This window comes from Eulemur rufifrons, chromosome 30 (assembly GCF_041146395.1).
Source record: "Eulemur rufifrons isolate Redbay chromosome 30, OSU_ERuf_1, whole genome shotgun sequence".
Taxonomy (NCBI): domain Eukaryota; kingdom Metazoa; phylum Chordata; class Mammalia; order Primates; family Lemuridae; genus Eulemur; species Eulemur rufifrons.
This window is the reverse complement of record NC_091012.1, coordinates 63,266,856-63,281,409: the sequence shown is the minus strand read 5'-3', so window position 1 is coordinate 63,281,409 and position 14,554 is coordinate 63,266,856. Positions and strand designations below refer to the sequence as shown.

The window sequence follows — 14,554 nt, the reverse complement described above, 5'->3', positions numbered from 1 at the left end:
AAGGTCAGAGTATTCAGTTGCACAAAAGGATCTTTGAAAAGATTAATCATGTGACTCACAGATCTCCACAGCTAACTAAGCTGAAGCCAAGAATAGATACAGAATTATCTAGGAAAGACCTGTCAAGTGCCTCTTGTTGGATGGCATGAATAATCCATTACATACCTGGGAGACCTACAAAGTTCTTGAGAATGGCACAATAACATAAAAACTTCTAGCTTGTACTAAAAGAAATGGAAAGAACCTAAAACGACAGAATGCTGTTGGAACCTCAAAATTCTATAGTAAGAAAAAGTAGGCTGATGAAACTACTCTGCTGCAAACACATGAAAAAAGAAAGATGACTTTGAGGGTGAAATCGTAAGCCCAGAGGGCAAAGCCTCAAGACTATAGGGTAGAGGCCTTGAAATTTAATGGAATTTGACTGGCTGGATTTTGAAATTGCTTGGGACTTATGACTCCTTTTTCTCTTGCATTTTCTCTCCCATTTGAACTGGAATATATATAACTAGTATTCTATGCCTGTCCCACCACTGGATTTTAGCTGCAAAAAAAAAAAAAAAAGACATATCCACAGATGGAGAAAAATTTTGCTCCAAGATGCATCATACTCAGAGTATCACTCTTACGTGATTTAGATAAGGAGATTTGGGACTTGTGAGCCAATGACATTCAGATGAAATTTTAGACTCTGAGTTGATGCTGTAATGGGTTGAGACTTTTGGAGACACTGCGATGAGGTGAACTTGTTTTGCATATGAGATGTAAGTGAATCTTAGGGGACTAGAGGGCAGACTGTGGTAGACAGAATAGTAGTCTCGCACAGATGTCTAGGTCCTCATCCCCAAAACCTATGAATATGTTAGGTTACATAGCAAAGAGTAATTAAGATGAAATTAAGATTACTCATCAGCTGACCTAAGATAACAAGATTATCCTGAATTATCCAATGTAATCACAAGGGTCCTTAAAAGTGGAAAAATGAGACAGAAGAGTCAAAATCACAGAATATGGCCCTACTCTATCCATTTAACTTGCTTTGCCTTCACTTCAATAACATCCCATTATCCCCATTCCCCAAATCCCCACTCTATAAATCTGTTCACTGATTTCAAATATTTTTTTTGGAACAAACTTCAAACTCCTTTCTTCCTTCAACATACTCAGTAACTTCAGATCCACTCATCTCTTTTCATTAAGATCAATTCTAAAGCTCTTAGTTTCACCAGAAATATTTTACCAAATGACTCCCACGTTCTTTCCATAATTTCTAAAAGTAAGGTGTGTCTCAGCTAGACTCCATATATCAAGCATCAGTAAGCTTTAACTTTAAAATGAAATAATTTTATCCCTACTCTTGGAATATAGATTCGAAGTAATTCTCAGTTAACTTATCTAACTGATTTTTTAAGATAGTTTTAGAGATTTTAGAGAGTAGAATCATATCTGAACAAACTATCAGAAGCACCTGAGGTTGGAAGTGACTCACCGGTACTCCTTGGTGTACTCAAAGTCTTGTTTGTTGTAGGTAGGTTTTAGGAAATTGCACTCAATGACTCCAATTACTCCCACACCTTCTCCACAAGTTGGCTTAGAAGAAAAATATTAATTGCAACACATACATTACTGTTGACTGCCTGGAGGCATTTCCTTTTGATTCCAAACAATAATAGAAAGGTTGCATAACGTTTATGGGTAAGAAAAGGCCATATCAAGATCTAGAGAAACATTTGGAATATACTTCAATACACTGCAAGTATTACTTTGAACTGGAAACTCTGACAAAAATCTAGGGCAGAGATTTTCAAACTATGATCCATAGATCCCTAGGATTCTTCAGGGATTAAATAGCCATCTCTACTTCACCCATACTACCTCTGCTTTAATCTGCTTTATATTCCAGGATTGGTATAAGATTTCAATTGAATAATTATACTGCTAAAAAATCAAGGTTATATATTATTGTTCTAAAGAAATGGAATAAAAACTCATCTGAAAAAATTAAGGATGCTGTGTGATCATCATATCCTATAAATTAAAATAAGCAACATTTCCATATATATAAGGCCACCAAACAACTACAAAATAGACTTGCAGTGATCATTAATTACAAGTTGATTCGAGAAGATTCTGGATTTAAAATCATTTTTTTAATTCTTTAATGGAAGAAACTAGCACACAAACACGGGTTACCTAAAGATGCTATAACAAGGAAATACAAGATAGGTTGAAAATTAGCTATCCTGGGCTTTATATAACTCTGCCTACTACGTAACATAAAGCAGTTTATCATTTTTTGTACTTTATTAATCTTATCTGTAAAGTAGGAATGAAATGGATACTTGTGGAAATTACTACTTTAAATAATCATTAAAATATTAAAGACAATGGTAACATTTGTATAGTTTGGTTTTAAAAATATTTTCAATGCCCTGAGGAAAGACCATGGAAGAACACAGCTGGAAGGCAGCTGTATACAAGCCAAGAGGAGAGGCCTTAGAAGAAATCAAACCTTGACCTTGGACTTCCAGCCTCCAGAACTAGGAGAAAATAAATTTTTGTTGTTTCAGCCATCCAAAATAATAATAAAAATATTTTCACATAACTTATCCCATTTAAATCTCTCAAACCTGTAAGCTGTGAGGTAGGTTAAACAGGTAATATTATTATTGCTGTTTCTATTTTACAGGTAAGGAAATGGAGCCTCAGATAAATTAAATGACTTATTCAAGGTTACACAGCTTGTACATGGAAAATTCAGGACCGAAATCCTGGTCTTCAACCACCAAATTTTATGCACCTTCCACTATGCCTTACTGTCTCCCCAAGAAAATGGAAAATGCTACCTAAAACACTATAGGCTGGTATACATGGTGAAGTTGCTGGTGTTCTAAATCTACTTCTTATTAACAGCTACTTAGAAAATGCATTTAGTAAAGTTCCTGGATTAACATCTGTGAAGAATGAGAGGAAGAAAGAATTTTTCAACACAAGACAGCTCACTGGTAACACAAGAGTTCCAGGATCAGAATTCAACAACCATTATAAGTTGGGAGCAGAAGCCATTAATGAGCCTATCCCCTTTGCAAATTTTAAATCCTCTTCCTATTCTTTTTAGCCTCCTCTGACAAAGAAATATTAACCACTCACCTTCACCTGGCATCCCACCTTCTCAAAAGGCTTTATGAGTCGGTTGTTATGATACATCATTATTCCAAACTGGTTACTATTCTTGCAAGAGAACCCAAAAGTGATTGTCACTTGCTTATTCTGAGAAGAAAATCATTAAGGAGACAAATACATACCAGGGGCTTCAGCAGACAAAATTTTGTACTATATTATAGCAAAAAAAAAAAAAAATCAAACACCAATGGATATAAATTGGTACAACTTTTCCAGAGGGCATTTTAAAAATCTGTAGCAATAGCTTTAAGAATATTCTTAACCTTTGACTAAGTAATTCTCTTTTAAGGAATTTATCCTACAGAAACAGGGGAGCCCACAAAGGTTTATGAGTTACAGAGATTTTCCAATTAGTTGTAATAGCAGGAAAAACATAAATAATTAACATGTTCGACATAAGGGAATGATTAAATGTTGGTATATTCACATGGTGTACTATGCAGCTCTTAAAATTATGTCCCTGAAAAAATATTTGAGAACATTAGGAAATGCTCAGATTATAATAACAAACATTATCTAAAAATATATATAAACACACATGCATAGAAAACACTATGAAAATATACCAAAAATATCATCAGTGATTAAAAATTCATAATCACAAAACATCTTAACCCTTGCTAGTTGCTCAATTTGCTGCTAAGGCTTACAGGTTCCGATCAGAATGGGAAATGGTATAATACGAATCTGCATCATTATATGCAACAAAGTAAGTCCTGCTAACCATAGAAAACATAATGAAAGCAAAAGTAACAAAACCAAAATCATTTTCAAAGATAAAGGACAATGAATAGTCCTGCAGTAATAAATTTCATAAGCTTAGATGAAATTAAGAAATTAATTATTATAAGTAAAACATGAATACAAACTAGTTTTTAACAAGTCCTACTCAATTTAAAAACCAAGGTAAGTAAGAAAGATAAAAGTGAGACAGAGAAACTGAGATTTTCATTAAAACAATTACTAAGAAACCTTCATGTCCAAATGAGTTGAATAAAAAGTTACTTTTGTTACTTATTCAAAAAATGATCTTCATTACCCCTCTAAATGACAAGTTACTGTCATCAAAACCATATGACAAATGGGCCAATATGATACAAAGGCATGATACAAGTGAGTACATAACACAGTAATGGTTGGCTCAGAACATACAATGTTCTGGGCTCCAGAGGCTCAAAGCAAATCTCAAATAAGACCTATTCCAACACAACAACAAAACAAAACACCCCCTTATAAGCAAAACAAAATTCCATACCACAAAATTAACTTTTTTTTTTTTGAGACAGAGTCTTGCTCTGTTGCCCTGGCTAGAGCACAGTGGTATCAGTGGCATCATCGTAGGTCACTGCAACCTCAAACTCCTAGGCTCAAGCAATTCTCCTGTCTCAGCCTCCCTAGTAGCTGGGACTAAAGGTATGCACATCACCATGCCCAGCTAATTTTTCCATTTTTTTGTAGAGACGGGGTCTCATTCTCGCTCAGGCTGGTCTCAACTTCTGGCCTCAAGTCGTCCACCCACCTTGGCCTTTCAAAGTGCTAGGATTATAGGTGTGAGCCACCATGTCTAGCCTGTACACTTCTAAAATTCCAAAATACGGGGTTGGGGTACATTGGGGTAGGAGAGTCCCCAAATTAGCATAAGAAGAGTGAACAAAGTAAAAAGAAGAGGACTTTGATAATTGAGAAATAAATAAGTTATCATCAATGATCGTGTTCCTCGATGACCTTGGGGGAAATTTTATTCAGAGTTTCATTTTACTCATGCCTATAGTGAATCTGTTTGGTCCAAATTGTAATCTGGGAAGGTAACTGGTTTAATGAAAGGGGACTGACAAGAGTTGAGGTACATATGGAATGCATGCAGAGGAGTTGCCCTGACAGAAACCCACAAAAGAAAGAAGCTAGAGACAGAAATATGTTATATCCTAAAACAGTAGTTGTAAAGTACTTCTTTAGACTGGCTCTGTTAAACCTACAGCACTAACATCCTAGCCTACATACAGTGATAGTATAACCAACGTACCTACAGATAGATGCTAACAATGCTAGCTCTGGCTCTGTTAAGTTGGGTTTGTTTAGGACTTTAAAAGAGTTTCCTAGTAGACAAGACATATGTTCCCCCAAAAAACAAAATTGATCTGCTCATGAGTAAAAACTATATGGCTTTTAAAAAGGGGAATAACAATTTCTCATCTTTGGTCAGAAAAAGAAACACAAAGCAAGCTAGACAGTGCCTTTGATAAAGCAAGCAGAGTGTAAACACGTTTCACTCTTGTTTCTTGGGCCAAGAGTGATGCTTAGCTACTAGGAAATAAATTAAAAGAAAATTTCTTCATAACTGCATATGAGTTCTCAGCCTACAAAGATATTTTGCCCAAAAAGCCATCAACAAAGATGTACCTAATTTCCATAGTTCATCTTAAGATTTTCTCTAGTATGTGAAATCCGTTCCCAATGCAATTGAGGGTAGAAGTGAAAACAAGTAATAGCTCCTCCAAGTAGTAGCTGCCATTATGAGAAGTACTAGGAATTTTATGTGAAACCTGTTGAAGATTCATCTCACCCTAGAAAATCAACCTTTAATTTCCACTCTCCTAATGTCAACCAATGTAAGTCTAGACCTGTTACAACAAAAATCACACTATATCCAAAAGATTACTAAGCTCTAGTCAACATTTTATTTCAATTAACATAATATATTTCAAAATTCCAATATAAACTAAATGATATGGATTGCTCCTTATGGCACAGATTTTCAAACCTGGCTGCTCATTAGAATCAGCTGAGGATTTAAAAATAAATAAATATTTCTTATTATTTAAAAAAAAAGGGATTTTAGGCAGGGTGTGACAGCTCATGCCTATAATCTTAGCACTTTGGGAGGCCAAGGTAGGAGGACTGCTTGAGGCCAGGAGTTTGAGACCAGCTTGAGCAAGAGCAAGACCATCTCTACAAAAAAAAAAAAAAAATTAGCAGGGCATGGTGGTGCATGCCTGTAGTCCCAGCACTTTGGGAGGCAGAGGCCAGAGGATCACTTGAGGCCAGTAGTTCAAGACCAGCCTGAGCAACACAGTGAGACCTCCCAGGACCCTATCTCTACAGAAAAACAGAAAAATTAGCCGGGCATGGTGGCACGCACCTGCAGTCCCAGCTACTTGGAGGCTGAGGCAGGAGGCTCCCTTGAGCCCAGGAGTTTGAGGTTGCAGTGAGCTATTGTGATGTCACGGCACTCTACCCAGGGCGACAGAGCGAGACTCTGTCTCAAAAAAAAAAAAAAATTATTTCAGAATCTACTGAACAAGAATCTCCAAAATCTCAGGACTCTGTATTATTTTAATAGTTTCCAGGTGATTTCCAATAAAACAGGTATATACATTAACATTTAAGAAATACTTCCTTAGAGTACACCATGATAGGATTTGTACCACAACACACATTTTTTAATTGGAGAAGCAAAGTTTTTATTTTTCTGTGCCAACCTGAAATGAAAAGGTCAATTTCATGTAGTTGTAAGGATACTGTGAAGGTAGGTTTATATATATCATATCCTACATTGGCCAGGCTCTTGGCAATTATCTGTGTAGTCACCTTCTTTTGACGCAGAAAAATTTTCATTCGTGGCTTCATGTATAGAATACTACAAAATGCCTATGAAAAAGTTAAGGGAAAGTTATTATGTTATATTGCCAATTCTACTGACATCCCCATAAAACAATTCGAGCAACTGATGTCCATTCTGGGCAAAGATTTGGCTCAGTTTCTAAACCTTGTTACTCTACATCAACTACCACACTGAAGTGCTGCTGACTATATTAGCTAAACTGTTTCAGCGGAGACAGTGCAAAGGAATCCTAGAAGAAGGTTAAAAGGTTGTCATCTTTATATAATTAAAATGAGATCCTGTTCTATAATACCTTCATGTTATAAGAAATCTTACCTCTCTTTGTTGAAGAAAATCCATTCTTACTCACCCGTAAAGAATATTCTGTTTCTGGTAGTTGAGAGGTAACACCACCAGTCTCTTTTTCTTCTGTGTCATAGTCTGATACCAGGATGTCATATTGATCTGTGTCAAAGTCCAACTCAGACTTTCCATCTTTATTTCTGGGTAAAAGAGACAAGGACCAATCTAACAAAACTGGCTCCAAAGGACAAAAAATGCACTAGGAACCCAAGAGAAAAGAAACAATATAAACCAAAACTCAGGTATCTATTTCTTTCCCTGACTACCAGTGCAAAGGAACTACAAACTACTTGGTTTGAGGATCACATAATATTTAAGGGTATTTCCATTCTAAACAAATTTACTATGTTTCATAGAGGTAGTGATGCCAAGTTAATAAGGAAAGAAACAGAGAAAGAATGTGCAAAGTCCGTGATCTGATAAATCAAACAGAAGTCAGCTATCCTCAAAGTAGGATCTTAAAACAGATTCCAGCTTTCCTCAGTACTGCTAAGTAAGTCACTCAACATTACTTTTCCCCACTGAATAAATAGATAAAACCTACTTCTAACTTCAGACTAATAAGATACCATGATTTCCCTAGATCTAATCTTATTTCTTAGAAGGAAAAAATTGTTATAAAACAGCACATATTTACAGTCCTCTAAAATATCATTTATAGAATTATTACTTAAACATAACAGTACTAATATTCTTTTCATAAGGACCTTTATTCTTCCCATCTTTTTGGACCACTTAGCTTTGGTCCATTCCAACACCCTGAGCTATATCACTAACCACTGCCAGGGGAAAAAGGTAAGAACCATCTTTGTTCCTGGAAAAAAACTCAAAAACAAATGATGGACTTTAGCGAAAATGTATGTATCAGAACAATAGTTACCAAAATTTTTTCTGTGAAATAGTGAAACAGTGGTCCCTCAAGATACTCTTAAACAAGAAATAAATAAAAGTTGTATAATCAAATAAAATTGAGAAACAATTCTTACCCTCAGAGTCACCTCATGTGCCAGTGATACCTTCCCCTAATACTTCAGGCTGCACAAGCTCAAAGCTGCTGTGTTGAAAATGTACTTCCTTTTTCAGGGCTGGACCAGAGCCACTATGGTATATAGCCTTAAGAAGCCCATGTCACTGTACAATATTAATAACATATTCTGGATTTTCCTGGATAATCCTGATTCTTACTACCTCACCCTACCCTAATGCATAAACCCTAAGGTTCCTTGTCCTCCTTGTCCCTGTCCCTGACCTTCCCCATCTAAGAAAAAGAAGTCTGAATAAATATGTTTAAAAATTGGGAAATATTGCACACTACACTGCTCTCTATTTTCAGTGCACATTAGTATATATATAAAAGTCTCTGGGAAGTCCTAGAGTAAAACAGCATGGTAAACTTTATTTAAACCAGCTTTTCCCAAATTTATTTGACCATGCAATCTTTTATTTATACAGGTTGAGTATCCTTTGCCTGAAACACTTGGGACCAGAAGTATTTTGGGTTTGACATATGAAAAAAATGCTCAACATCTCTAATCATCAGGGAAATGCAAATCAAAACCACAATGAGGTATCACTTAACTCCAGTGAGAATGGTCTTTATCAAAAAGTCCCAAAACAATAAATGCTGGCATGGATGTGGAGAGATAGGAACACTCATACACTGCTGGTGGGACTGCAAACTAGTGCAACCTCTGTGGAAAGCAATATGGAGATACCTTACACCGATACAAGTAGACCTACCATTTGATCCAGCAATCCCATTACTGGGCATAAAGAACAAAAGACATTCTATAAAAAAGACATCTGCACTCGAATGTTTATAGCAGCACAATTCACAATTGCAAAGATGTGGAAACAACCCAAGTGCCCATCAATACATGAGTGGATTAATAAAAGGTGGCATATGTATACCATGGAGTACTACTCGGCTATAAGAAACAATGGTGATATAGCACCTGGATAGAGCTGGAACCCATTCTACTAAGTGAAGTATCCCAAGAATGGAAAAATAAGCACCACATGTACTCACCATCAAATTGGTTTCACTGATTATCACCTAAAAGCACATTGAGGAATAACATCAGCCGGGTGTCAGGCAGATGTGTGGGGGGAGGGGATGGGTGTATACATACACAATGAGTGCGGTACGCACCATCTAGGGGATGGACACACTTGAAGCTCTGATTGGGGGGGGGAGCCAATGGCAATATACGTAACCTAAACTTTTGTACCCCCATAATATGCTGAAATAAAAAAAAAAGAAGTGTTTTGGGTTTGGGACTTTTTTTGGAGTTTGGAATATTTGCATTATACTTACCAGTTGAGCATCTGTAATCAGAAAATCGAAAACTGAAATGCTCCAATAAGCATTTACTTTGAGCTGTCATTTTGGCACTCAAAAAGTTTCAATTTTGCAGCATTTTGGATTTTAGATTTTCAGATTAGGGATACTCAACTGGAAATACCTCAGGAAAAATGATCCTTTGTAATACAAATTATGTTACTTGAGGTTTTCTCAGGACACAGGGAAGATCTTAACTACCAATGTGTGAGCCATTATACTTTTTTTCATTTTTAATTATAAGTACAGTACTCTCTATACAAATGGGGTCTCACTATGTTGTCCAGGCTGGACTCAAAGTCCTGGGCTCAAGCAATCCTCCCACCTCAGCCTCCTGAGTTGCTGGGACTTACAGGCGTGCACCAGCTTACCAGCACTATTTTTATGTAAGTTTTACCCAGCTAAGAAATGAGACTAAATACTTGACCAAAAGAGAAAAGGAAGAATGAATATATCTGACAATCTGTTTTATTAAACATACCAGTAATACATCTCTATTTTATATTAAAGGTTTTTAAGTTTTAGTGTTTAGGTTTTAATCCATTCTTAAATGTATTCCATTCCGCATGCCAAGATTAAACAAATGGCATATTATAGAGTATTTCTAGATTGTTTTATTAGTTCTAAAGACATGATCTTAAGCCAATCTCATTATAGTTAAAATTCATCTGCATCATAGATTTTTCTACTTCTAAGCCAGCTACTCTGAAAGCACTAATACAGAGGTCCTTATTTTTTATAGATCATGTTATTCATTGTTACTCTTAATTTCTCTTTTTCATACTTCATTTTCATTATCAAATAGGTAAAATAACTATCACTTACCAATCTCAAAACAATGACTATGAATATGAAATAGATATTTATAAAGGACTCTGAGTATCTTAGAATAATGTTGAACTGTCCTGATTATTTACGGCAATAGCCTCAGGATATGTGTTTCCACCTTAAACATGCCACATTTTACCAATAAGAACCATTATCTCAAACAGAACTATGGTTCTAACAGAAAGTTATGGAAAGGTATACAATGAGATAGAAATATGTATCAAAATTCATCTACTCTGTTTCTCTAGAAACATTTATTAAAATGTGCTTCATCATACTACCTTTCCTTATTAGAATCTCTCACCCTTGGAATACTATACCTGCGGATATTCCAAATGAGAACACGAGTGCCTTTTTTGCCTGGGATGGCATCAAACTGGGATAGCAGGTCATTTTCACTGTTGAAAATTGAATAGTTCAAGATGGCTTCTAGGCTGGGCAAGGAATCCTCAGTCACAATCATTTTTTGTAAAACCAAATATAGTCAAAGAAAAATTAATATTTTAGGATGTTATTGAGTATGAAGATCTACCTTTTGGGTTGCATGTTTAGACAAAACTACGGACATAAAGCATGGGCATTATTGCCAGGGAAGAAAGGAAAGGGGGAAAATGGAGAAAGGTTGTAGAGACAAACACCAAAATCAGTTACCCCTGAAGAGTATAGCTTCAAAGATACAATGCAAACAAAAGCCTGTATTTAAGACAAAGACCAAAGTCTGAATTTTAAACTCTTTGGAAGCAATGAGTTCAAACCTTGTTGCTATACTGTTCCAGTGAAGACAACCTGGTGTCTAACAGAAATAACTATACAACTGTTATTTGTTATAGTGAAATGAGCCATTTTATCAGATAAGCTGATAAATAATATGTTTCTAGGAGTATGAATGCCTATGTAACTACCCCTAGGGGGAAAAAAGGGAAGGCCCTGGGAACTTTACCATGGGGGTGGGGGTGGGGGTGGGGGAGAGATATACTATATAGATCAAGTAGCATGACAATGAAAATTTCAATATACCAAAAACATTTCTAAGCTTCTGTCAATGACCCACTTATTTTAAAAATATTTAATAGAGGACAATTCCAGTTAAATTTAAGACATTTGAATACCCCTTTATGAAAACTTTTGATAGCTACATTTGACCTGAAGTGGTTCCTATCAAAATAGATTGAACTAATTTTTAACCAACATTCTCCATTTCCAGAAAGGATATTGTTTTGCTGGTTGAATGGAACGATTGGTACAATAACTGCCTGGGCCTGGACATATTCCAGATAGGTCTGTGACAGGAGTCCAACAGTGAGAGTACTCCCATTCTTGGTGAAGACAAGAGCGTCCTTTCCTAGCCGCATGGAGCCTGATTTGAAACCATTACCAAAGACCCCGATGGGACACTGGCTCTTCCTTATTTCTTTATCTGTAAAGCCAAAGCTGTAATTACACAAGAAAAAAGAAATCAGAAAAAAGAAATCAGAAAGGTAAAAAGCATCCTAAAATAGGTGACAAGCAGAATGTTTGGCTTACAAATAAAGAACACTTATAAAAAGTCTCTCCTGTTTTATTCCTTTTGGTATTTCTGGGCAAAACTATTAAGTTAAAAACATAGGAAATTACTATGGGGTAATGAGACTGATTTTCCTGTGTGGTTTGTGTGTACATAAATAGTTCCACTACGTTAGAGTCACACTTTGTAAATGTAAAGAAGGCATCTTTTCACTGGCTAACAGAGAGCTGGAGGTGGCCTTGGGCAGCTGCCTTTCTTGTCTAGATAAAACAGCTCTGATTGCTAGAAGTTAGGGTAAGGTGAAAAAAAGTACTTATCCAGAGAGGATAACAAAAGTACCAGACAGTGGCACTGGTCAGAAGTACTAGACTAGGCAATTCCTAAACTGGTTATATCACCCTCCAGAAATCTGAAAGTCAGGGATCATATATCTTGACAATTTCAACTCTCCACCCAAAGGATACCCTTCCAATTCTTATGATCTGCTCCATCTGCTGGGACAGTTCATTGGAATAGGACCAAGGGATAAAAATAGGTAGTTCTGCCTCTGAATATCTGCAAACAGCTGCAGTATAACGTCTTTCTTGTTCTATTAAGGGCCTATCACTGAGTCACCTCAACAGTCTCTGCAGTCCTTTACGATCAGCTTAATGTGGGAGCCAGAACCTTTCCTTTTCTTATATTTTCCATTCAGATACACACCAAAAATAACAGAACCTGAAAAAAATTAAAGATATCCAATCTAGGAGATGATTATCTTCCCCTTATATCATCCCTCATCACTGAAAAAACTAATTTTAAGGATCGTTTCTCTCCAGGTTGACTAATTTTACAATGCTGTATACTACCATTCATTCAATATATATTTAAATTGAGCACTTACTATATGCCATGCATTGTGCTAATAAGCACTTAAAAGAGACACTGCACATGATTCTTGCCCTCACGGTTTCTAGTGTAAGGAAGAATTTCATATATAACAGATTATATGCTTCTCAACATCAATTAAACAGATACTCTATAGGCCACGACTTAGCAGCCTGGTCTTGACTTCTACTCTTTTCATCAGGGTAGACCATGTGTCTGATTTCTGCGTCTTAAAGGTTGTACTTTTGTGTTTACTCTCTAAGAAAGGGGACCATCTTTTAATTTTCTATTTCAAAGTGTTATACAATAATACCATGTCTTCCTAGAGTGGATACTTTATAGGAGCTTTGTGTATCCCACAAGTAAGTCTAATGACAGAGAAAGGTAATTTCTAGGGCAGTGATCCTTTGAAAAAACCAAAAGAACATTGAGATTATGCTGTCTATGGACCTTAGCATTCTAGGAAATAGACTTATAAGTTGGTAAGATTCAGGCATTCCCATTCCTCTTGTGGAAGAATTGGCTAGAAAAAAACGGTCATTATGAGGATTAAATTATATACCGCATGTAAAACATATTAATTATAAAGTAGTAATCAAACTTTAATTTTAAACTAACTCTGGAAGTCATTCTGAGAATTGTCATGTGCTATCCCCTACTCCTACTTCAGATCTAATGTCACATCTAAAATGCAGGCCTCGTCATAAATTGTAATAATCTTACCTATCATTTGAAATGAATTTGTATGGCTAATTGGACCTAAACTATTTCTCTAATACCACAAAATCTTCAATTAGATGGCCACGGGAAAGTGGTAAAAATAGGGAGATAATATTAATCCCTTAATTTCCTAGCCTCTTCTGCCACCCATTTCTTCTGCCACCTCTTTTTCCCTTTTTAAGTATTAACCTTCATTGTGTTACTTAGTTTGGGGAGACCAAATGACAATATAAGGTTGAGAAGATAAGTAGTAGGGCAGGGCCGGGACCAGAATGGAAAAGAATAAGAATAGTGAAAAGAGAAGAGGTGGAAGCTCTGGATTTTTTGGTTATTGTTATGTTTCGCTTGATTCTTCCCATATGCTCTTTTATTCTACCTAAGTTCCCATGTTAGGTATTCTATTTAACTTCAAATTAATCCCAGATACCAATCAAATAACCACCTCAGCATACATAGTAATAGACTTGTACTTTATATAATTTGATATAGCTCAATAGTTTTCCACAGAGCTATCTTGGCTTAGACGGGTGGTTTCTCTTCACTAAGTCAGTCCTGTTCTATCCTCTCCTGTAAAAGACAACATTGTTTACCCACCAAAGGGGCTTGGATACCACCTCTTTGAGTGGAATCCAAGAATACAGCAGTTTGCTCTTGAGTACCTTAAAATGTCAAGAATCTAGAGAGGTAAATTTAAATTGGGACTCTGATCAATGAAACAAACCTTAGCAAAATCCATGGACAAAATCCAGGGCAGGCACTGCTGTTTCCTAGATATAGTAGTGGTATAACATGTAATATAAGAGAATGAAAGACTGCTAAGTAAACTGTTATTCTCTGGCTGTTGTTTTAGAAGAATAGACCTACTAGGAAATGCACTTCTGAGCACAGGTAACAAAGACCTTCAAATCTGTGGCTCTGTGGCTATTGTTAATCCTCAACCTTTGAAAGAGATTTTCCACCTTGCTGAAAAAAGGCAGCTGAATACATAGACTAGCTGATTCATACACTATCCCCAGAAGCTAAAGAGAATTAGTTGTGGACTGTAAAGGAATTTAATCATAGGTTTTTCCTTTTTAATTTGATTTGCATGAGATTACATGTTTATGGAAGAATTATTTTATCAGCCTGAAAATAGAAAAGAGTAGTA

At 36.1% G+C, this 14,554-nt stretch overlaps 1 protein-coding gene across 2 annotated transcripts in view; it reads right to left on the bottom strand.

Annotated features, from left to right (window-relative positions):
• Nucleotides 1–14,554, bottom strand: part of MORC4 (MORC family CW-type zinc finger 4) — a 51,316-nt gene that overhangs the window by 26,942 nt on the left and 9,820 nt on the right. For both annotated transcript variants that reach the window (XM_069463064.1, XM_069463065.1), the window contains exons 4-9: nucleotides 11,530–11,747; nucleotides 10,637–10,784; nucleotides 7,155–7,287; nucleotides 6,703–6,831; nucleotides 3,151–3,270; nucleotides 1,490–1,590 (exon numbers count right to left, since the gene is read on the bottom strand). In XM_069463064.1, the coding sequence (XP_069319165.1) occupies nucleotides 1,490–1,590; nucleotides 3,151–3,270; nucleotides 6,703–6,831; nucleotides 7,155–7,287; nucleotides 10,637–10,784; nucleotides 11,530–11,747 (849 nt within the window). The remainder of the gene's footprint in view (nucleotides 1–1,489; nucleotides 1,591–3,150; nucleotides 3,271–6,702; nucleotides 6,832–7,154; nucleotides 7,288–10,636; nucleotides 10,785–11,529; nucleotides 11,748–14,554) is intronic.